At 39.9% G+C, this 22500-nt stretch overlaps 1 protein-coding gene across 1 annotated transcript in view; it reads left to right on the forward strand.

Moving 5' to 3' along the window:
- Window positions 1-1342: 1342 nt before the first annotated feature.
- The window catches only part of nagpa (N-acetylglucosamine-1-phosphodiester alpha-N-acetylglucosaminidase), a 21508-nt gene continuing 350 nt past the window's right edge, over window positions 1343-22500 (forward strand). The window contains exons 1-12 of the mRNA XM_088084832.1: window positions 1343-1526; window positions 3872-4077; window positions 5349-5616; window positions 8048-8187; window positions 10275-10383; window positions 12676-12804; window positions 13260-13465; window positions 14504-14551; window positions 16085-16213; window positions 16288-16419; window positions 17223-17304; window positions 20170-22500. The exon at window positions 20170-22500 is cut by the window's right edge and continues 350 nt beyond it. Of these exons, the coding sequence (XP_087940958.1) occupies window positions 1441-1526; window positions 3872-4077; window positions 5349-5616; window positions 8048-8187; window positions 10275-10383; window positions 12676-12804; window positions 13260-13465; window positions 14504-14551; window positions 16085-16213; window positions 16288-16419; window positions 17223-17304; window positions 20170-20425 (1791 nt within the window). The 5' untranslated portion in view covers window positions 1343-1440 and the 3' untranslated portion in view covers window positions 20426-22500. The remainder of the gene's footprint in view (window positions 1527-3871; window positions 4078-5348; window positions 5617-8047; window positions 8188-10274; window positions 10384-12675; window positions 12805-13259; window positions 13466-14503; window positions 14552-16084; window positions 16214-16287; window positions 16420-17222; window positions 17305-20169) is intronic.

The raw sequence follows: 22500 nt of genomic DNA on the forward strand, positions 1-22500 counted from the left end.
CCCCTTTTCCATTCTTTAAAATTTTCTGTTGACTTTCTGAGAAAAACCTTTGACTTTTTTTTCTTTAAAAACTGTTTATGTACAAAAACAACAACATGTTTAAATGTATTTTATATTTATGGTTTTAGATTGACACGTGAAATTTCGCGGTTTTTCCTGTAATAATTATAATACTTGTGATGTATTTAGACTGTTGGTTGTGAAGGCGTCACTTTGGGTCGTTGTGAAAATTCTCACGATTATCACAAATCTGTTAATGGAGAAAATAATCAGCAGATGAATCCACGATGAAAATAATCAGGAGTCATAATTATCTAATGAGATCATAACAGCCAGGGGACATTTTTTAAAAGTAATATATTTAAATGCACGACTTTTTCTTGTAATGGAGTATTTTATGGTGGGATTAATGTTTGAGTTTGTAATTTTACCATAGACTGCGTAAAAATATTTGTCTTTATGTAGCATCTATGAATTTTACACATTACTATTTTGCGTTCATGCTGAGTATAAAATTAAAAAAGCGGAGAAAAAGTTATTTAGAGAGCATGTGTAATTTCCTGATTGCTACCATATACTCACGTGTTAGTTCACACAGATGACGTGTCTCAATGTGTGGTCACGTGACCACTGTGCATCAAGTTACTACATTACGTCAGAATACCGGAAACGCTAATATTTCTTTCAATATAAAACATTGAAAGAAAATGTAGTTAAAAAAATAAATGAATTAATAAATAAATAAATAAATAACACAAACTTTATTTTACTTTTTCATTTTTTTATTCCCCCTCCTAAAAGCTTTAGGTATCTTACTCGGGGTTTCCCTACACGTCTTTTAAATTATTTTGCGCTATATTCTGTACCACGATGTTACTTTCATGACATGTAAAAAAAAAAAAAAAAAGAAAAATAGAAAAATAAATTCCCCTATTCTCTTTTTATTTTGTAACAAAAACAGAAGTGATGTAGCTACAGTGGCATTTCATTAGAGTCCTTCCAAGGGGCCATTTTCACTCGCTTATTGATTGAAGAAAAACATTTTTATCTGTAGCATAGTGTTTCTTTAAAAGTCACCAAAATGTTTAAAGAAAAAAGGTAAATAGCAAACAATCCCTAAGTTTGACTTTTGTCACTTTGACCTTTTGGTAGTAAGTCAGTCAATAGCTGACATCGTTTCTCGTACTTTCATCTTAATAAATGTGTCTTTGCTTTAATAGGCACTAAAATAAATCTGTATTCATCATCAGAAAGCTTAAAAAAACAAACCTTTACATACATTTGCTGATCCGGCCGGCTTTTATTTTGTACAGTACCCGGAAGTGTCGTGTTTGTGCTTTGTTTACTTTGATGCTAAGTGCTAGCTTGCTAGCTGGACGATGAGGGGAGCAGCAGGAGCAGCGGGAGCAGAGAGGAGTGTGGCCGGCTAGTTCTCCTCACATGGCCGCAGTGTCGGTGAGATGTCCGTGTGTGTGGCTGCTGCTGTGGCTCTGCGTCCGGCTGTCCGACACCGAAAACTCCCGCCGGTAAGACCGCCGCTTCCTGTTGGAGCTAGCTGCTAATGTTAGCCTGCTAGCTGTTAGCCTGTCAAAGACTGAGAGTCCAAACTTTCAGAATTTATTTTCTGTGACAGTTGAGTTAGCTGGATAAAAAGGATATTTAGGGTCAGAGTTAGTGAACCTTTAATCATATGTAAGTACACACACTCGTGCTAACGTGCCAGCTGGTGAACAGCAGCATCCGGTTTGTAGCTAAATTCTTATCAAAGTTCATAAATTTGACTTAAAGACCTCAAAAACAATTCAGCCTTCAGTCTCCTCATTTCAGTTATTAAGATAAATACCCTGAAATGTGGGTAACGTAAGCACATAAAAACCGTGTCCAGCTAAATGACACCTGTCACGTTGATAATATTCAGTAGTTTAATTTGTTCCTGTCTCGTGATGAATTTCACGTCAGATGAAAGTCACAAGGTGAGCTGACAGTCATCTGACTGCAAACATGCTGCTGCAGCTCGACCACAAGGTGACGCTGTTAGCTCACAGTTACGCCACAGAGCCTGAAGGACAACATCAATAAAATATATAAATAAATAAGATAAAACTGCCCTTCAGAGCCACACGGATGTAGCTTTTTAGGTTAAAAAAGTATCATATGATTCTATATGATTAACCCTTAGTGACTGTTTGTCTCATTTTAGTCTCTTTTCTTCTTCCTGTTGTGATAATTGTGTGTGTGTTGATGCATGTGTCCTAAATGTAGTCCAGATTGTGTATTTGAGTGTAATCAGTGAATTTCCAGCTCAGCTCCTACAATAAGGTGGCTTCATGAAGAAAACCTAACATTTAAAGAGTTCAGATTTGGAAAATTAATAAATATTTTATATTTATGATTAGGACTGATGTTGGTAAAAAGAACTCAATGAAAGTGGAAAATCATGTTAATGAATAATATTTTTATAGCTTGATTTTGAGAAGCACATTTTATGTGCAAAGCGTTATGAGTGTGAGTGATAATAAAGAACTGAACTCACTTTAATTTGCTTCCCCTCACTGCTAAAGAAGAAGCAAATCTTCCAGGAATTTACCAGCAATGATATAATAAAGATAAGAACCAGCTACCTTTCCTTTCCATCTGACGTGAACGAAGTCCATCTTTAAGTGATGAACAAGTGCCACCCATAATGACTTCTTACATCAAGATTTGAATATTTGTATTTTCTGAGATTCAGACATTGAAACTATAGATTCTTTCTTCTTCTGCAGTTTAACTGAGACCTTTACGGATGCTTTCTAGATCTGGATGATTTAGAATGACCAAAATTTTCTGATACTAACATATGAAAATACAAAGTTTGGTCTTTAAATGTAGAACAACAAAAAAAGATAGAATATGAGAAAAAGAGAATTTATTAGTCTGTTGGCAAATTGACGTTTAGATAAAGCAGTTAAAGGCCTGATAGTTTTTTCCTGACGAGGCCGGAGAGCGACCACAGCACAGCTCTGTGAAAAACATTCCTTCATGTGAAGAAACTCACCCTGAGAAATGAGTCAACATGTAGACTGAACCAGCGTAGGATTTATTTATCTACTCAAACACTGAAAAACATGTTTTTCCTCATGCAGCTTCCCCCTGAGGATCGCAGCGCTGTGAGGTTTTTATCTTTTAGCCGTTTCAGAGTTGTGGGGGTGTTTTGAGTCTGCAGATTGTGTGATTTGATGGCGAGAACGTGGGGTCATTGATGGTGTGGGCATCATTAGCACAGCTCATTATTTAAGGGTCATTACCTTTAAAAACCAAAATAAGCAGTGATTTTGGATTTTATTGGTCTGATTTCTTTCAAAATCATTCGAAGAAAGCAAAGAGCAATAAAAGAAGAAATGACCCAAAAATGAGCAGGAAATTAGTAAAAGTAAAAAAAAAAAGTTCTAAGAAATTACCAAGAAATTTGTGAGAAAAAATAAAAATAAAGTTTAAAAACAAAAGAAGAAAATGATCTAAAAAAAGGGTGCCAAAAAATGTAGTTTTTCCTAGGCATTTTCCCCTAGGTTTTTCTTTTTTTCCTTATTTTTTCCCTATCTTTTATTTAAAAAATATTATTCAAAATCTGTCAATTTCTTGAAATGTCTGTGACATTTCTTTCCAAGTAGCTAACTGCCTTTTTATTTTTTCCCATGGACTTTGGCAGCTACATTGGTGTCATAACACCTGATGCATCTTAGACCAGACACACAGATCAAACACAAATAGATACTCTCTCTCTCACACTCAAACACACACACACACACACACACACACACACAGACACACAGTTGTTTGTGTTTTTGAGACGTTTTGTAAACCTGGGTTTGTTGGTTGTCTTTCCTCTCAGGGTCTCTATGGACGATGACGTCCTGCTGCCGTACGCCAGCGGCCACGGGCCCGCCCACTCTCACCGCCACGTCAGAGACTGTCAGCCCATCATTCACGGCAACACCACCCACGAGAGCTGGCCCTCCAGTAACCACAGCGGGCTGCCGGTGGCCGAGTCCACGGCGTTTGTTTCAGCCGTGGCGGAAAGCTCCAGATGGGTTTACGGTCAGTGACGGACTCACGCGTTACAGGAACATGAACTAAGAGATGATGAACAGCAAGCGTTTAATTATTTTGGATCAGTTAATAGTTAGTAGTTAGTTAGTTAATAGTTAGTTCATAAAACAGGGTCCTCATGGAAAACCTGGAAAAGTTGTGGAAATTCACAAACACTTTTTCCAGGACTGGAAAAGTCATGGAACCATTAAAAACCATTGAAAGTTTGGAAATATCATGGAAATGTGGGTAATACATTAAATGAAACATAACGGTAAATATATTTTCTATAGCTGATGATGCAACGTAGATTTACGTGTGCCAATGTGTGACAGCTTATATATATATATATGTGTGTGTGTGTGTGTGTGTGTGTGTGTGTGTGTGTTTATCACCAAAGTTTCTTAATTTCTTTCCCCGTGTTGTGGCAAGTACATTTTTAATAATGTAATAAATGACAGTATTGTTCAGACAGTATAAACTGATTTGATCTCTGTGCTGAACCTGGATCTGATCCTTGTTTGATGAACCTCGGATTTATTGATCCTCCTGTGTATTTATTTGCTGCCTGACCTCTGATCCGTTTCTGCAAACTGACATAAAAAGTGTTTATGAGAAGTCATGTTAGCTGCAGTCTGCAGAGATAAAGCCTTTAAAAAAGGAAACACTCGGACTGGAAATCACCGGAGGCACTAAAATCCAATATTATCACAACAGTATTATTGTGTTTTGAAGTGTTTTGCGATGTTGAGAGTTGCAATAACACATATTGCCATGTATTGCAAGTTTTTTTCCAACTACGAATGACAGTTTGTCCCCAAATGAGAACTTTATCATTATCATTTTATCTAATAAGCCCTCAGCCTTTTTATTGTACAGCAGTCATTTTTAATGCAGCAAAATGTAACAACTGCACAGAGCACAAAGTTTCTGACAAAACGAATTTCTGTGGTATTTATTCTTTGTCTGTTGATGAGGAACAAAGAGGTTTAACCTGAGTCATGCCGCACAGCAATGACAGCAATCATTTCACACCCGTACAGGGTTCATAATGCAAAGTTATCCGATCAATACTCAGTTTCAGCCAATATGCAAGTTCATGTGTTTAAATTGGTATCTGGAAGAGAAAAAAACAGTATTGGAACATCTGTATTTAACACCGTTCGACCATGAACGACATGATCTTACAGCCCAAACTGTGGCGTCTCTTTATATTCTGATTCTGATAGTTTGTTCGGACTTTGAGTCCCTGAAGCGTCTCTTTGCGTCTTTGCTCCCAGGTCACATGACGGTAGTGCACGACCCGCTGAGGGCGCTCTCTGTGTTGGAACCGAAGGGGCCGGGTGGCTGCGGGATGAACCAGAGGGCGTCTGTAGAGGAGACGGCCGAGGCCGCCGGGTGTCTGTTCGCCCAGAACGCCGGCTTCTTCAACACGAAGACGGCCCAGTGTCTGGGCAACGTGGTGAGCGACGGGCGGATGGTGCAGAGCAGCGGCGGGCTGCAGAACGCACAGTTTGGAATCAGGAGGGACGGCACTCTGGTGTTCGGGTGAGAGACTCTGTGACACTGACGCAACAACAATGTTAAAGGGCCAGTTTGCCCAAACTGTAAGTAACATGTCTTTATCCCTGTTCACACGGCACTAATGTTACCGCAGGAGCTCAGGGGATTTAGAAAATTAAATTTGTGTGACATATTTACATCAGTTTAACGAAACGGAACCGATTCGGCCACACGCTGGGCCTCATGCAGCAACATTCTCTTAAATTTCTCATCATTACTTTTCTTGTTGGAGAAAAAATAAGAAAAGTCAACTCAAGATGCAGCAAATGCTCTGAACCACACAAATCTGCTCTGACCAGGTGTGTTCATGATCAATCCCACTGATCGTCAGTCACCTGTCGGCACAGGTGACGCCCCCTAAACATTATATAAGGACAGGTTTAGTGCCGTGTGTAAAGACTCTGACACATGAATGAGACTGCAGACATGACGCCGAAGAAGGCTGAAAGAAGACGAACAAAATCAAACCTTTCTCAGCTTTCAAAGTTTGAATTCTAGTGAGAAAACTGATGTCGATGGAGGTGTTAAAGGGTTAAATGCTGCTCACTGACTCTTTGAAATACTTCTTATCCCTTGAAACCCTCTGCAGGGATGGGCCTGGATATTAATAATGCAGCTGTAACATCAACAATCAACCAAACAAACACACTTTCTCTCACATTTTATCCATAGCAGCCATAAAAAGTACATTTAACCTGCTGTTTGATACCTGAGTTCAGGCACCTCCAGACTTCCTGCGTGATGCAACACGCTGTGGGGCTTTTTAAGGTCCAACACCCTCAGATAAACACACACACACACACACACACACACACACACACACACACACACACAGCAAAACAAAAACTTAGTACAGCCAGTCTTTGTCCTGTTTTGGTCCATCTGTGTGAAACGTGTCAGTCAGGCTAATAACAAACTAAAACCTTTAAATTTGAAATGAAAATATTGCTTCATCCACAAAATGTGCCCTTTGTCCCACTGTGATGTAACAGCTGAGCTTTATTTACACCTGCGGCTGAAAGTGACCCATTCACACGAGGCACTCAACAGATAGAAATCTGCTAGAAATCAGATTTCTGCAGATGCATCTTTATATAAAGCACCTTTTTTACTGCTCAAAAAACCCTGCACACACCCGCTAACATCTGGCTTTTTTATTTAATGGTAAAGGTTACAATCAGCATTCATTCCTGGGTCAATAATAATAATAATAACAATAATGATAATAATAGTAATAATAATAAATAAGATTTATATAGAGCTTTTCAGAGTCCTCAAATATGCTTTATGTTGGAGATTATACAGAAAATGAAAAATTAATAAGATAAAAAAACAAAAAAAAAAAAAACCCATAAAAATACTTAAATAAAGAATAAAGTGGTCGCATTAAGTTATAGAGTAAGAACCCCAAAAAATGAAAAACTTAAATGTAAGAATAAGGTTTAAAATAAAGGTTTTAAACCACTGATGTCTGTGTCTCTCTGATCCAGTAAATTGAACAACTGCCAAATCAATGTATAACCATATTAAAATCATAAAATAATAACACGATCCCTGGCTCTGCTCCATATAGAGACATTTTTTTCTTTTCCATAAATAATTAAAGAACAAAAATTTAAAGGAAAAACCTATAAATACACCTATTTAAAGTTGTAAATCTTAGCCGCCCGAGACAACCTCCAGGTGTTGTGCAGAGGTCTGAATGTCGTGCAGGGACACTCACCTTCACTCACTGATCAGTGAATAAAAACATATAAAAATGCACAAACTTCCAGTAATACCAGTTTAGCAGCCAGTTTGACTGCGTCCCCAGACCCGCTGTGCACTGTGCTCATAAAAAGAAACCCCCGTGGCCGCCCGTCCTGGCTGGTAGTTTAAGGTTAGGTGATATAAGGTAAGGCGACTCCTCACCCACAGCTGAGGTTACATTACAGGAGTAAAAATAACCGCAAAGGTCTCAGCACGCAGAGTTTTATAAAAGCTGGTTTGTGGCCAAACAGCAACGCATCACTTTGAACAGCTGGATGTGGGTCAGAGCTGTCAGAGTAAGAAACGCAGTACAAACTGACTGCAGGAATACAGTATTTCACTGGGACTGGGTGTAGTACGCAAGTTTCATGTTCAAGTACTCACATAAAGTTCTAGAGTAACAAAAAAAGGGAAAAAAATCAAATGTAAAAATAAGGTTTCAGAATAAATAGAAATGAGCTTTTTTATTTTATTTTTCCAAAATATGTATGAAATATGTACCTATCCAAAACATGTATCATTATTAATAATAATAGTTATAGATATTTTGGAAAGATAAAATATCTCCACAGGTGAGCTGTTTCTGTTTTTTTTCTCCAAAATATATAAGATAATAATGATAATAAAGTCAGAAACAGTGGCGTCCTCATCGTCTGTCTCCACTCAGGTACCTGTCACAGGAAGATGTTTTGGACAAGTCCAACCCGTTCGTCCAGCTGGTCAGCGGTGTGGTGTGGCTGCTGAGGGCCGGCGAGCTTTACATCAACCAGAGTCTGAAGGCCGAGTGCGACGAGACACAGGAGACGGGTACGTGCTGCGTAAATTCACAGCTACCAATAAAGCTGCTTCCTGTCTGCCTGCACTGCTTTCGGTCTGGATTCATCCCATCGTCAACAAGAGACGGAAGATTTAATCCGAAAATAAAAAACTAAGACGTTTATCTCTTGTTAAACAGGTTTATTTAACCCCTTAGGGCCCGCTTTAATATCACACACACACTCATACCACTCTGCACACAAAATGCGCTCTTCAATTCAAGCTTTAAAAACATTATATGTTAACATGATTTTCTACTTTCATTTAGTTAATTTTTTAACCAACATCAGTCCTAATCATAAATATCAAATATTAATTTATTTTCTGAATTTTAACCCTTTAAATGCCAGGGTTTTTTCATGATGCCACTATGTTTGTAGATGAAAAAAAACAACAACACAAAAATATGAATGATGTTGAGTCTCCTCCTCCTCAGTATGTGAGTGTAGCTGCTGACAGTCTGGGATATGTCAGTGTGTGAGTGTAGCTGCTGACAGTCTGGGATATGTCAGTGTGTGAGTGTAGCTGCTGACAGTCTGGGATATGTCAGTGTGTGAGTGTAGCTGCTGACAGTCTGGGATATGTCAGTGTGTGAGTGTAGCTGCTGACAGTCTGGGATATGTCAGTGATCAGCAGCTACATTGACTGTGACAGGTCACCTAGTGGAAATAGCATGTATTTCCTCCAGATGCCAAATATGGTCAAAATGACCTCATCAGGTGGAAAATAGTCAAAATGACAAATTCAGAGTCAAAAGCCCAGAATGACACCCAGAAATAATACAAGTCCTGTTTTTCTGCTCTGATGGCTGTGGGATCAAAAATGTCAGTTTGAATGGGTTTCAATGGAGCATTTTTGGACCTGAACAGTCTGAATGTAACTATTTAGTTTCCACAGTGTATTTTAGACTTATTGTAGGAGCTGAGCTGCAAATTCACTGATTACACTCAAATACACAATCTGGACTACATTTAGGACACATGCATCAACACACACACAGTTATCACAACAGGAAGAAGAAAAGAGACTAAAATGAGACAAACAGTCCCTATAGGGTTAAGTTGCCATAGTGACAGACATGCTTGGTCAGTAAAGCTGCTGTCTGCGTCTGCAGCTTTTCAGGCTCAGCAGACTAAGTTACAGTAACTCTCCTTCTTTCCAGCTTCAGATCTGCAGACTCGAGCCTGTAATGAGGCGTAAATCTTGCTGTCAGCGCTGCTGTTTACATAACACAGAAAGCGGTCTGTGACCTGACGTGACTCCATCACTGAGAAAACACAACTCGGCGTGTTTGATTAACAGCGACAACCAAAGTTCACGTCGACTTTCCTCCCTGCTCACATTTTTAAAGTTATATTAATGGTGTAAACCCAAATAAGGAGTTTTCTCAGAACTGATGTTTACGTGACCCTGAAAGGTGACCTGAGCGTTTTCTGAACTCTCGGCCGTCACATCGACCTCTGCAGAGACACCTGCCCGCTGCAGACGCTCAGTCAACAACGTCATATCAGAGGTTTTCATTTCAATGCAACACCACCACAGACAGCTGGGCCGCAGACTGGGAGCACGAACACCAACATGAACCTGAGGACAGATCTCTTTGTGTCACGTATGGACGGAGGAATGATCACATCAGTGTTTCTGTGGCTGTGCGAATGATATTTAAACCACACACTGTTTAAAATAATGGACTCTGTGAAGTCCCCTATTGGCTGCTGCTCTCCTGTTCTGAAGGTCCTAGTTTGGCATTGTATTGTATTGTATTGTATTTTATTTTATTTTATTTTATTTTATTTTATTTTATTTGCAGACAATTAAACATGAATGAAAAATGAATAAAAAACCCAGAAATGAGAGATCAAGAAGTCAGAGGCTTATACATTCAATAGTAATAATAATAATAATAATAATTTACCAAATGTCTCTTGCATCACCAAACATCACATGCTTTGTGTTTCAATATTTATTGAAAAAATACATATATTATTAAAGTTATTATATATCTTTGATTTGAAAAGTCTGGTATGTTTCCTTTGACATAAGCGTGACACAAAAACCTTCATCTTTTATTTTGACAGGGCAGTTCCGCACTTTTGTGGACGTGGTGTCGGCGAGGACGGCGGTGGGCCACGATGCCGAGGGCAAACTGATCCTGTTTCAGATCGACGGGCAGACCGGAGTGAGGGGGTGAGAAAAGTTCATATCTCCTCAGCTAGATGAAAGAAAATGAAGCAATAATTTTTATTAATTTCCCCCCAGTGAGTGTCTGAGAGCCGGGCTCTTTTTTACCCAAACTAATATTAAATAATAATAATAAATAATTAATCTTATTGAATTTTTTAAAGAATTAAGTGGTTGTAATAAATAATGATACATTTTTATTTCGCAATTTAATTAATGATGTAACTCCATTACAGGTCAGTAGTTACTCTCCAGCAGCTGGTTACATCATGGGGACCCAGGGGGCCTGGGGGGCCCGTCTGGGCTCTGGGCTTAGCAATATGTTTTTATTTCATTGTTTTAAGCCAATGTGATATTGAAATTTTATCACAAAGCTCACCAGCAGATGGAGACATGAAACACAAAGCTGTGTGTTATATTCATTCATTGTGCAAATTACGAAAAAGACTTCAACTCAACATCGATGTTTTGTCCACTTTATCGATGAAAAGAAATCTGTTTGTGATATTGGCAGAAATCAGCATGTTGGCAGATTCTGATATTTCATTTAAAAGCTGATATCTGCCAATATGATGATGTATGTAACTGTGCATCCCTGCTGTATACATATCTAAGCAATGCTCCAAAATCCTGAATAATATCAACTTAACCTGCACGTCTTCTTCAGAAAATGCTCCAATCAGAACGAGGTCCTAGTCCTAGTTTCCCAGCTGAGTCTGCTGATCATGTGACCTGAATCTAATTCAGAATGTGGTCATTTTTGGAAAAATGGTGAAATATTAGTTGAACACCAGCACAACAAATCAGTGCTGGTCAGAGAACTACGGCTTCAAGAGACAGCTAGTAAATATGTTTAATCAATCTTCACTAGAAAGACTGAGACGTGTGGACTGAGACGTGTGGACTGAGACGTGTGGACTGAGGCGTGTGGACTGAGACGTGTGGACTGAGGCGTGTGGACTGAGACGTGTGGACTGAGGCGTGTGGACTGAGACGTGTGGACTGAGACGTGTGGACTGAGGCGTGTGGACTGAGGCGTGTGGACTGAGACGTGTGGACTGAGACGTGTGGACTGAGGCGTGTGGACTGAGACGTGTGGACTGAGACGTGTGGACTGAGGCGTGTGGACTGAGACGTGTGGACTGAGACGTGTGGACTGAGGCGTGTGGACTGAGACGTGTGGACTGAGACGTGTGGACTGAGACGTGTGGACTGAGACGTGTGGACTGAGACGTGTGGACATTCTGCATTAAAAAGGCGATGTTGGGCTGATGCTATTGGAGGAAAAAAAGCTAAAGAAAGGTGGCAGAGAACAAAACAGGGCCGGCTCTAGGCGTAAACACGGGGGGACAATGCCCCCAAATGCTGCACCTGCCCCACTAACACCAATCAGAGACATCTTTAACCCCCGAAATTCTCACTTTACTAGCACATACATGTTCCTAGGATTTTAGGACTTTTTCGGGATTATAGGACTTTTCTGGGATTTTCGGACATTTTCTGGATTTTACGACATTTTTAGGATTTGGGGACTTTTCTAGGATTTTAGGACATTTCTGTGATTTTAGGACATCAGTGTCTCAGCTGTGTCCTCTGTCGGGGGTGTGGGGGATCCTCCTCTGGCTCTTTTTTTGATCAACAAGCTCTATTTTGATGCTGTCTTATGTCTCTGACACCTTATGGAGACTAAAAGGACAAAACTGTTCACAGAGTCAATCACTTTATTTTTAGTGTCAGTTTGAAAATGGTTGGGGGGCCCAGGGGCCCTATCAGGGGCCAGATTTGGCCCACGGGCCGTAAGTTGAGTAACTGCTAAAAAGGCACAAAACTGATCTTGTTTATCAAAAAGTTTTGGATAAAAACATGAAACAGTTCATCAAAACACGCTGAAAGAATAACTCATATTACCCACCAGCACCTCTTACTGCCCCCCTTCAAAGCGACCTTGATCTGGACCTGGACCTGGACCTTGATCTGGACTTGGACCTGGACCAAGCTGCTGGTTAACGTGAATGGAGGCGCAGTGAAATCGTCTTAACCTCTGACAGGGTTGGTTTGTGAGAGGAACCGATAGATCGACATGTCGGCTCAGTCCGCTCAGACCTCTCCTCCGATCGATGGTATTGATCCGCCTCTCGGAGCAGCGGCCCCCCACATGTGCTGCTGATAAAGATGTGGAGTAAATGCAGCACAACAAGCAGACATGTCTGAACGTGTCTCTCCGACACTCAGAAACACTGAACATTTCTCCGCGCTCACAGTTTTTTACTTCTTCTGTGGTTTTGTGTGTCTGCGCAGGATGAATCTGTGGGAGGTGGCCGAGGCGCTGAAGAGCTACGGAGTCATCAACGCCATCAATCTGGACGGAGGTGGGTCGTCCACCTTTGTGACCGACGGCACGTTGGCCAGCTACCCGTCTGATCACTGGTGAGCCATCTAAGCCTTCGCTCTTATTCTCCAATTTTAGAGATCAGTCTGATTTTATTAGCTTCAGTCAGAGTTTCCACAGATCCTTAAAAAAAGCCTTAAAAGGCACTGAACTACCTTAAAACTTCAAATAAAAGCCCAGTCCCTTTTATTCACGCGCCGTGGCTCCACACTCTGACAGATAAAGGCCTGTCTCTATTTTTTCAGGTTTGGTTTGTGTGAAAACGGTCTTAAATTTAATTTTGAGTGAAAAAACGTTTAAAAAGCCTTGACCCTGATCTGCCTTCAGCTGCAGGAGCCCTGTGCAGTGTTCAGGATCTGCAGTCTGACGCTCTCCTCGCCTCCTTCTCTCCTCGCCTCCTTCTCTCCTCGCCTCCTTCTCTCCTCGCCTCCTTCTCTCCTCGCCTCCTTCTCTCCTCGTCTCCTTCTCTCCTCGTCTCCTTCTCTCCTCACAGTAAATCAGACAGCAGGTGGCGCTGTGCTCGGCCCATTTCCACCATCTTGTGCGTTCACCAGCGGCGCTGCCAACCAGCGAACTGCAACGGACACGGAGACTGTGTGGACGGACGCTGTCGGTGTCAGGAGGGCTGGCAGGGCGCCGCCTGCGACTCTCTGGTGTGTCAGCCGCCAGCCTGCGGCCCGCACGGCGTCTGCACCGCCGGTAAGTGAAGAGAAAAATCATGGAAATGTGTTGTGTCTAATAAATTAAAAGACATCAATATAACGAAACAGTGAATTTTTAAAAAATAGTTGCTTAATATGTTGAAAGCATTCAAACATTTTGGGAAATTTATTTCATTTATTCATTTATTTTTAATTTGGCGAGTTTTAGGAAAAAAAGTAAAACATTTTGATCATTTTTTTTCCTTTCTTTTTACTTTTTTTGGGCAATTTTTAAAATTGAACTTTTAAGCAATTTTTTCATCTTTATTAGTAGTTTCTAGCAGTTATTTGTTCTTTCAGATGTTGCTGTAGTTATGACTCCAGCATGTTAGACGTTTTCCTGAGCATGTGCCAACGAGCAAGATAATGAAAACAGCATAATAAGTATTATACATTAAATATCATTCATGTAACATAACAGTGAATTTATTTTCTGCAGCTGACGACGTAACGTAGTTTTAACTTGTGTCGATGTGTGACGTTGTTTTGTTTGTTTTTTGTTCATCATTAAAGTTTCTTTATTCTCATAATAAAGCTAAGATGGCGCCGTGAGAGTGGCAGCCTGTTGCAGCAGCTCTTTGAACGTGTCTTTTTTTTTTTTTTTTATTGTTTTTATAGTGTTTTATAGTGTTTTATTGTATTCTATTTTTATATATTTATGTTTATTTCTATCTTCTATTATTCTTCTTATTTTTCTGTGTATGTCTCTGTATGTCTTACGTGCCAAGCTGCTGTGACAAATAAATTTCCCTCCGGGGATCAATAAAGTCGTCTAAGTCTAAGTAAGTCTCTCCGCGTTCGTCTCTCCTTCATGTCTGCCCAACAGACAAACCAGTTTTTAAGGGAGAGGCACGGAACTTAAAACTGTTTTTTTTCTTTTGTTTTGTGCTTTCCTTTGTGAAATGGGGAAATTTTTTTTACCTCTTTTTAAATATTTTTTGGCCACTTATTTTTTCTTTAAAAATTTTTGGCGATTTGTAGAGAAACCTTAAAAATTGGGGATATCTGAGCTTTCATGTGTTCTTGTTGTGTGCAGATGGTTGTGTCTGTGATGCTGGATGGAGAGGAAAGAACTGCAGCCTGGGTAATCACACACACACACACACACACCCACACACACACACACACACACACACACACACACACACACACACACACACTCTAACTTTGACCTTAACCTAAACACAAATGGTTTTACCAGCATTTAAAATGGCATTTTGGTGCAAAATCAGTCAGTTTCAATGTAATTGCTGAAAACTGCAGAAACTGTCTAAATCAATTCCAACATAAATTTGCACTGTTGACTTTTCTTCCCCCACAGACAGAACGGAGAGTCGGAGCTGTCAGTATATAAAACTAAGGGTGGGAATCACAGGGCAACTCATAGCACGAAACCACCACAGTACTTGGCCCATAGTAACGATATCTTGATACTATCAAGATATCGTGATTCTCTGATAATCGATATATTGCAAGAAATCTCTGATACATCATGATATTTGACTAAAGACGGAAAAATACCCCTCAAAAGGCATTCTGTGTTTATTCTCTGCACTAATATTTAATAAGACTTATCATGATTTTAATTTATTTATTTATGTGTTTATAACAAATTCATTATACCTCTTAAGTACTGTTTTACGTATCCAGTAGGTGCTGAGCTCTGTGCTTGTTTAACAATGACATTAAAGGACTTTTGATTTTGACTTTTGATGCCAGTGTATCAATTATGTCTCTCAAGGGGAAGTCTTGCAATATATTGCGTAGAGCTGGGAGAAAAAACGATAACAATATCAATCGCGATATAACTTTTCCTCGATTGAAATATGAGACGTAGTGAGACATGTCCAACAGCCCGCTCCAGTGCGGACATGTCCAACAGCCCGCTCCAGTGCGGACATGTGCAACAGTCCGCTCCAGCGTGGACATGTCCAACAGCCCGCTCCAGCGTGGACGTGCAACAGTCCGCTCTGACTGGAGCAAACTGTCTTACAAACTGTCTCGCTCCTGTGAGATTTTACAACACATGTCGTTGCATGCCACCAATTACATGGAGGTGGCTGTTAATAGCGCCCATATTACTGTTTCATCACATTTACCTGTAGAACAGGCATCACCAACGAGCGGACCGCGGTCCTCCAGTTGGTGATGCCTGTTCTACAGTATATTTGTCATGTTCAGTGTCTGACAGAAAATAAATATTTACACCTAAATTAACCTTATGATATCTTCATATTTCACTGAGGAGTCAAAGGAACCTTTAAGCTCGACAGAAATGCTGATTTGATTTAAGTCATGATATATAGTGATATCGACTGATATGGAAAAAATGATCATTATAAAACTTTTTTTCATACTGCCCAGCCCTAATATTGTGTTATCAGTATTTTGTCCCAACCCAAATATAACCAAAAACTTGGTTAGTTAGTTGTTTGGCCTAGGTTTGATTTCAACTTGTGACTGTCCTATCAAAAAAGACAAAAAAAGGCCCCAAATAATCAGGAAAAACTGATTCTTTTGTTGACAGATGAGAATTTGAAGGATTTCTTTATTGTGTATTTGTCCCAGCTGTCTGCAGCAGGTGTATTTCCTCTCTGATTTCTCCTGTTATTGACAGATTGCCTCCCGGGTTTCTATGGTGACGGCTGCAATCAAACTTGCGCCTGTGTCAACGGCGGCTCCTGCGACCCCGTCCATGGCCGCTGCACCTGCCCCTCTGGTTTCCACGGCAACACCTGTGAACAAGGTAGAACGATGTTATGCTGTAATGTGACCGGTTATGCCGAATGTTTCAATATTAAATGTGCGGCTCTGTGTCAGTGTGTCCGCTGGGGTTCTTCGGTCCGTCCTGCGCTCAGGAGTGTCACTGTGACGACCGCTGCCCATGTGACCCGCAGACAGGAAGCTGTAACGCCACGCTGCCAGCAGAGACCAGCCACACCTTACACACAGGTACACACACACATTTACACTCTCAGACCACCGTTTCACACACACTCATTTATTTATACCATCAACACATCTGCATCCACACGTAGATTTGTATAATATTTCGAACGATACAAGTCTGCGTGATATTAAAGCAGAGCCCTAAAGGGTTAATATATGTGTCCTTGTATGCAATATTTGTATCTGGACATAAATAACTTGTTAAACTGTGTGTGTGTGTGTGTGTGTGTGTGTGTGTGTGTGTTTAGTAAATGTTTGCACAGAGCAGAAGTAAAAACAGTTGAGTCTTTGTTGCCGGCTGTCCAAACAGCAGTTCTGTATCGACTCAACTGGGAGGACTGGAAATGTTACTCATCTGCACGTCAGCTCCCAGAACTGTGTGACTCTTATTCTGTTTAATATTTCACAAAGAGACACACACACACACACTCACACAGGCAGTAGACTCCATGAGAAGAGTGCAACACAACAAAACACACCAACCAAGATTTGGTGAATATTCTGTCTGCTGAGGGGCCGATGTTAACAGGACGTTCAAAGTTTGGCGGCTCGCCCAGCACCTGCTCATGTGTGCTTACAACTTTTCTCTGATTGGTTAACGCGTGCTCACCTTTTTCTGATGCAGACGTTCAGGAAAAATGTGTTTTTACGACGGGCCTCTGACTGCGGCGGTCGACGTAAAAACTTGTGTCACCAGTGTTTAGTTTTCTTATTTCTGCGGAAATCTTAAACACTGAAGCTGCGAGCTTTACCTCCTGATGGCAAACAGTGACGTTTTCATCCAGACCTTCTCCTTCTCTTCACAGCTGGACGGTGTCTTGCCAAACAGATGTTTACGTCTTGGAGACGGGACGCAGAAGCTCGCCGAGAGCAGCCTCATCTGACAGAGTGAGTGTCAAAGGTCACACAAACATTTGAACTTTTCACCTCTGCCCTCCAGAGCTGTCTGCTATCCATCTCTGTGTGAATAATATCAGATCATAAAATCAGAGACGGATCTCTTGATACGTGCCTTCTCCCGGCGATGTGTGACACTTTAACCCTGTAAATTGGACCCGTTGCTAAATGAAAAAAGACCGTGATGTTGAGAAGATCCGATATTACGGGTTCTTTAACTGTTAACTGTTTAACATTTCGGTGCTTTTTAGTGTTCCTACAGTCCTGGAAAACCTGGAACAGACATTGAATTTCACGTTTCACATTTTCTGGAACTGAAAAATCACTGAAAGTTTGGGAAAATAAATTATATTTATATTTATATTTAGAAAATACTTTGTTTTTGGTCACTTTCAAAAAAATGTTTTTCTTTTTTTAAAACATTTTTAGCCAGTTTTACAGAATTTTTTAAAAACCTTTTGGATTTTTTTTTTCAGAAAGAAAATGGATTTGGAAAGTTACCTTTCTTTAAAAAAAATTGTGTTTTTTTTAATTTTTGGCAAGTTTTACAGAAATATAAAAAAAGAAGTCAATTTTTTGGGGGGGGACGATTTTTAAAGAAGAAATGGGTTTTTTTCTTCTTCAGCTCCCTTTTTGTTTATTTTTAGCAATTTTTAAGTAAACTGAAAAACGGATTTTTTTCTCAATGAAAACAGGTTTGGAGGATATATTTTCTTTTTTTTTAAAAAAAGTCAACTTTTTCTTAATAAAATTTTAGGGAATTTTTATTAATTTTTTCTTAAAAAATGTGATTTTAAGTTAAAGTTAGATAAGGTTTATTTTTGAAACAAATAGTGTTTGGAAGGCCTATTTTCTTTTTTAAAAAAATAGTGTTTTTTTTTAAAGATATTTTTATGGGTAGTTTTTGGCATTTTTTTAGTCTTTAAAATTCTGCTGTAGATGACTTCAGCATGTTAGACATATACCAACGAGTGACAGGAAAGAGCATATTGGTTTATTAGCTGTGTCTGTAGCTTGGTCTGTGTGTGATGAACAGTTGGCAGAAACAAAGATTTTCCCTCAGAGGTTGAAAATGTGAGCTGAGGTGTGAAATGGTCCCATCTGTCAGCTAAACGGCGCTCAGCTCGTCTCCTCTTCCCGCCTCTCTCTGAAGACAAACTGAAAAATGTGTTAAATGTTTTGAGATTTATTTTGAGTGGCATTTTTTTGCGAGATGATGAGAAATCACAAAGAGCGGTGCCACATTTCACAGTCTGCCGTCAGACATTTAGCAGGGAATAATGAGCTGAGTGCTCTGCTCCGCCAGACGGCGTCCAGTTAAACCGATAAAATAAAAAAATAAATGAATGAAAATAAATTAATGAAAATGTAGCCTGGTGTCCAGTTAAACAGATGAAATAATAAATAAAATAAATTAGATTAAATTAATAAAAATGCAGCGCGGCATCCGGCTCCTCGTCTCTGCTCCGCATGGAAACCAGAGAAAAATGCTCAGACGCATTCATTAGCCTCCTTACCTTTCACATGCAAGTTAGGGATTGTTAGCTGTTGCTATGGTTACTGGATGGCGCTTTGTCAGCCGGCGCTGCAGTCACAGATGGAGGAAAGCACTGAGGTTTTCAACGTCATCTGTTTTATTTTACCCAAAGAGGGAAACACTTTAATTATCACTTGATGTGGTGTTTGTAATTTGTGATGTGCTGCTGTGTGCAGCATTTTATTCTGTGTTGTGTGTGTGATGTGCTTTTTTCTCAAGTTTTGTTATATTGTGTCCTCTTCTTTATATCACTTTATATCATGTGCTGCTGTGTATTTGTCTTGTTTTTGTCTTTTCCCTTTTCTTTCTTGTACAGCTTATATTATCATCATATCATCATATTATCATATCATCATATCATCATGTTATCATGTCATATCATCATATTATCATATCATCATATTATCATATCATCATGTTATCATATCATCATTTTATCATATCATCATGTTATCATATCATCATATCATGTTATCATATCATCATATCATCATGTTATATTATCATGTTATCATATCATCATATCATCATGTTATATCATCATGTTATCATATCATCATTTTATCATATCATCATGTTATCATATCATCATTTTATCATATCATCATATCATCATGTTATATCATCATGTTATCATATCATCATGTTATCATATCTGGAAAATAAAACTAACTAAATTCAATTAAATTAATGAAATAAAGTAATTTATAGCAGTCCCTAGCAGTCATAGTGGTGCTACAATATAGAGTTAAAGACTTATTCAGTCTAACTTTTGGGAACGTTCTGGATCCGTTTGCATTACGTTCTGATTGTAACGTGAAATGTGTTTTTGGTCTTTTGGTCTGAAATTAGGTCTGTGGTTTACACAAGCCGAAGAATGAATAACTAATGAATAAGGAACAATTTCATTGAATTTATGAATCATTTTATTTTGGTTACATGTAACATGAGAAACGGATTATTTCACACAATTTTTTTTCAATTAATAACCAAAAGAAGGAAAAGGCTGAAGCCCGAGGCTTATTTTTGCCTCCTAAATAAACCAAAGCTAAAAACCAATAACAGCAATGCCCAAGACACAAAATCAATGAATTAATTAAAACACACACACACACACACACACACACACACACACATATATTACACTCTAAACTCTTATCAATTAATTATTCAAATCACAACAATAATAATATTAATAATAATAATATTTTACAATAATAATAATTAGAATAAGAATAATAATTATTATTATCATGTCCGATGCAGCTGATATCAGACTCCATGATGACATCATAACCCTCGCCGCTCTCTCTCCTCAGGCGTACCTGGCTGATGATCACCGTCACTCTGGCGTCTCTGCTGGCGGTCAGCCTGCTGGTCCACCTGCTGCAGGCGTGTCGCGGCTCAGCGGTCGCTCACTTCTCCGAGTGGCGAGATTACTCCTTAGTCCCACTGACCGAAATCAACGGAGCCGCCTCACGTGGCGGAGCGAGCTCTAAGAGGTTCGGTTATGGACTGGAGGATTCAGACTCTCAGGAGGAAATCTGGTCTCCGGCGGGCTCTGGGAGGTCATAGCCGTCAGGAGGACGGCGAGCGAGGATGCTCTGTGATCGCACAAAGAGAAACCACTGAAACATCCTCTAGAGTCGACACATTTCCACCAACAGTCCTGCTGTGAAGAGACGGACACTGGAGGACGAAGAACAGCAGCTTTTTCTATCTGAATTTAAAATGGCAGCTGGTCACATGACCATGATGATGGCGATGGTGGCAACGGTAACGACGATGATAATGATGATGATGATGATCATAGTGACGGTGACTATGATGACAACAATGACGATGATGATGATGGTCATCATCATCATAATGATGACGAGACAACAATGGCGACGTGGTAATGATGATGACGATGATGGCGATGGTGACAGCGTTGGTGACAGTGATAGTGACCGCGTTGGTGACAACAGTGAGGTGATGATGATGACGACGGTGTTGACAATGGTAGTGACAATCTGAACGATGGTAATGGCGTGGACAATGACAACGTGGGTGTCAGTGACAATGATGATGGTAGTGATCATGTAGGCGGCGGTGGTGACAATTATGACATCGACAATGACAATCACGATGACCCCAATGGTGATGTCAACAATGACAGTAACTGTGATGATGAAGATGACGGTGATGATGGCAATGTTAATGATGATGTAGACAATGGTTACTGTGATGATGACAACGATGAAGGTGATGTCAGTGACTACAGTGATGCCAACAATGACGATGAAGGTAATGTCAGTGACGACAGTGATGACAGTGACATCAATGACAAAAGCGACAGCAACAGTGACGATGACGATGACGATGACGATGATGATAACAGTGACGGTGACGATGACGATGATGATGATGACAACAGTGATGATGACGACGGTGACGATGATGACGACAGGGACGATGACGACAGTAATGATGGAGGTGACGATGAGCGCTCACATGTTTTGGTTCACGGCGGCGGTCTTGTAATCGGACGATGAAAGGAGAAGCGTGAAAACAAAGAGGTCAAAGCTTTTTTTTTGTCAGGACGACATCTAGGCCTCAGCTCCAGGTAGGACAAGCTTTTCAGTTAGTTGCCATGGTAACTGATGAGCTCCAATCTGGGGCCTGAATCAGGAAGTTATCCAGATATCTTTGAGTTTAACGAGGGTGTTTCTGCCGTCACCAAGCTGGTTCACTTTGAGCTATGATACTGTTAAAGACGACGACCGGTCAGTCATCCTGTTAGACCAAACCTACAGGATCCTCACAGGGACAGAAGAAGTCAGTAAATCCAGTGGAGACAGTTTCCAGGATTCCCAGGCTCATTGAAAACCTACAAAAGCAATCAGAATCCTTGAAAGCTCTGGAAGAGTCATTAACTTTTCTTTAACATAAAGGAGTTTTTTCAGCAACCTTTCACATATTGTAACACAACGCCATTTTCTGTTGCCGAAATGTAACCATAACAGGGCTGCAGCGACTTTGATTTAACTACGTCGATCAGATTCTGCTGTTCAAAACGAATAGCGGGACCCCTTTTTTTAAAATTAAACTAAAGTTTGAACAGGGCTCAGCGAGACGTTCGGAGCGACAGCAGCGTTCAAGCTGACTGCACCAAAAACAACAGATATCAGACAAATCAAAATTTAATTAATTTTCTTTACTCGACTGATTTCTTGCTAATTTTTGGGGCCTTTTTTCTTCGTTGCTCATTGACTTCTTCACATTTTTAAAAGAAATCAAACCAATTTTCTCAGGTTTCAACGAGTAAAAGAGACTTTGTATAAATAATATTATAACTTTGTATAAATAATATTATAATATTATTTGTATAAATTCACAGAATTTATACAAATAATATTTTTTTAATTCAGTGTGCCATCGACTGGCTGCATTTAATATCACTTTTTGCTGCCGTAATAATCACAGATTTGAGTGTTTGTGTGAAACCAGCTCGATGACAGCAGTTATTTGGGGGTCAGTGGTGTTGATTTCGGTTCAGAGAGGAAGCACGAAGAGAACCGGATTCGGTCTGTGCGTCAGGAGACGGACTGAGCTGAACTGAAACTCCTGACAGTGTGACGTTTTCAGCTCGCTGCCACGTAAACGGA

This window comes from Plectropomus leopardus, chromosome 11, assembly GCF_026936395.1.
Source record: "Plectropomus leopardus strain MGB_pleo_1.0 chromosome 11, ASM2693639v1, whole genome shotgun sequence".
NCBI classification, from domain to species: domain Eukaryota; kingdom Metazoa; phylum Chordata; class Actinopteri; order Perciformes; family Serranidae; genus Plectropomus; species Plectropomus leopardus.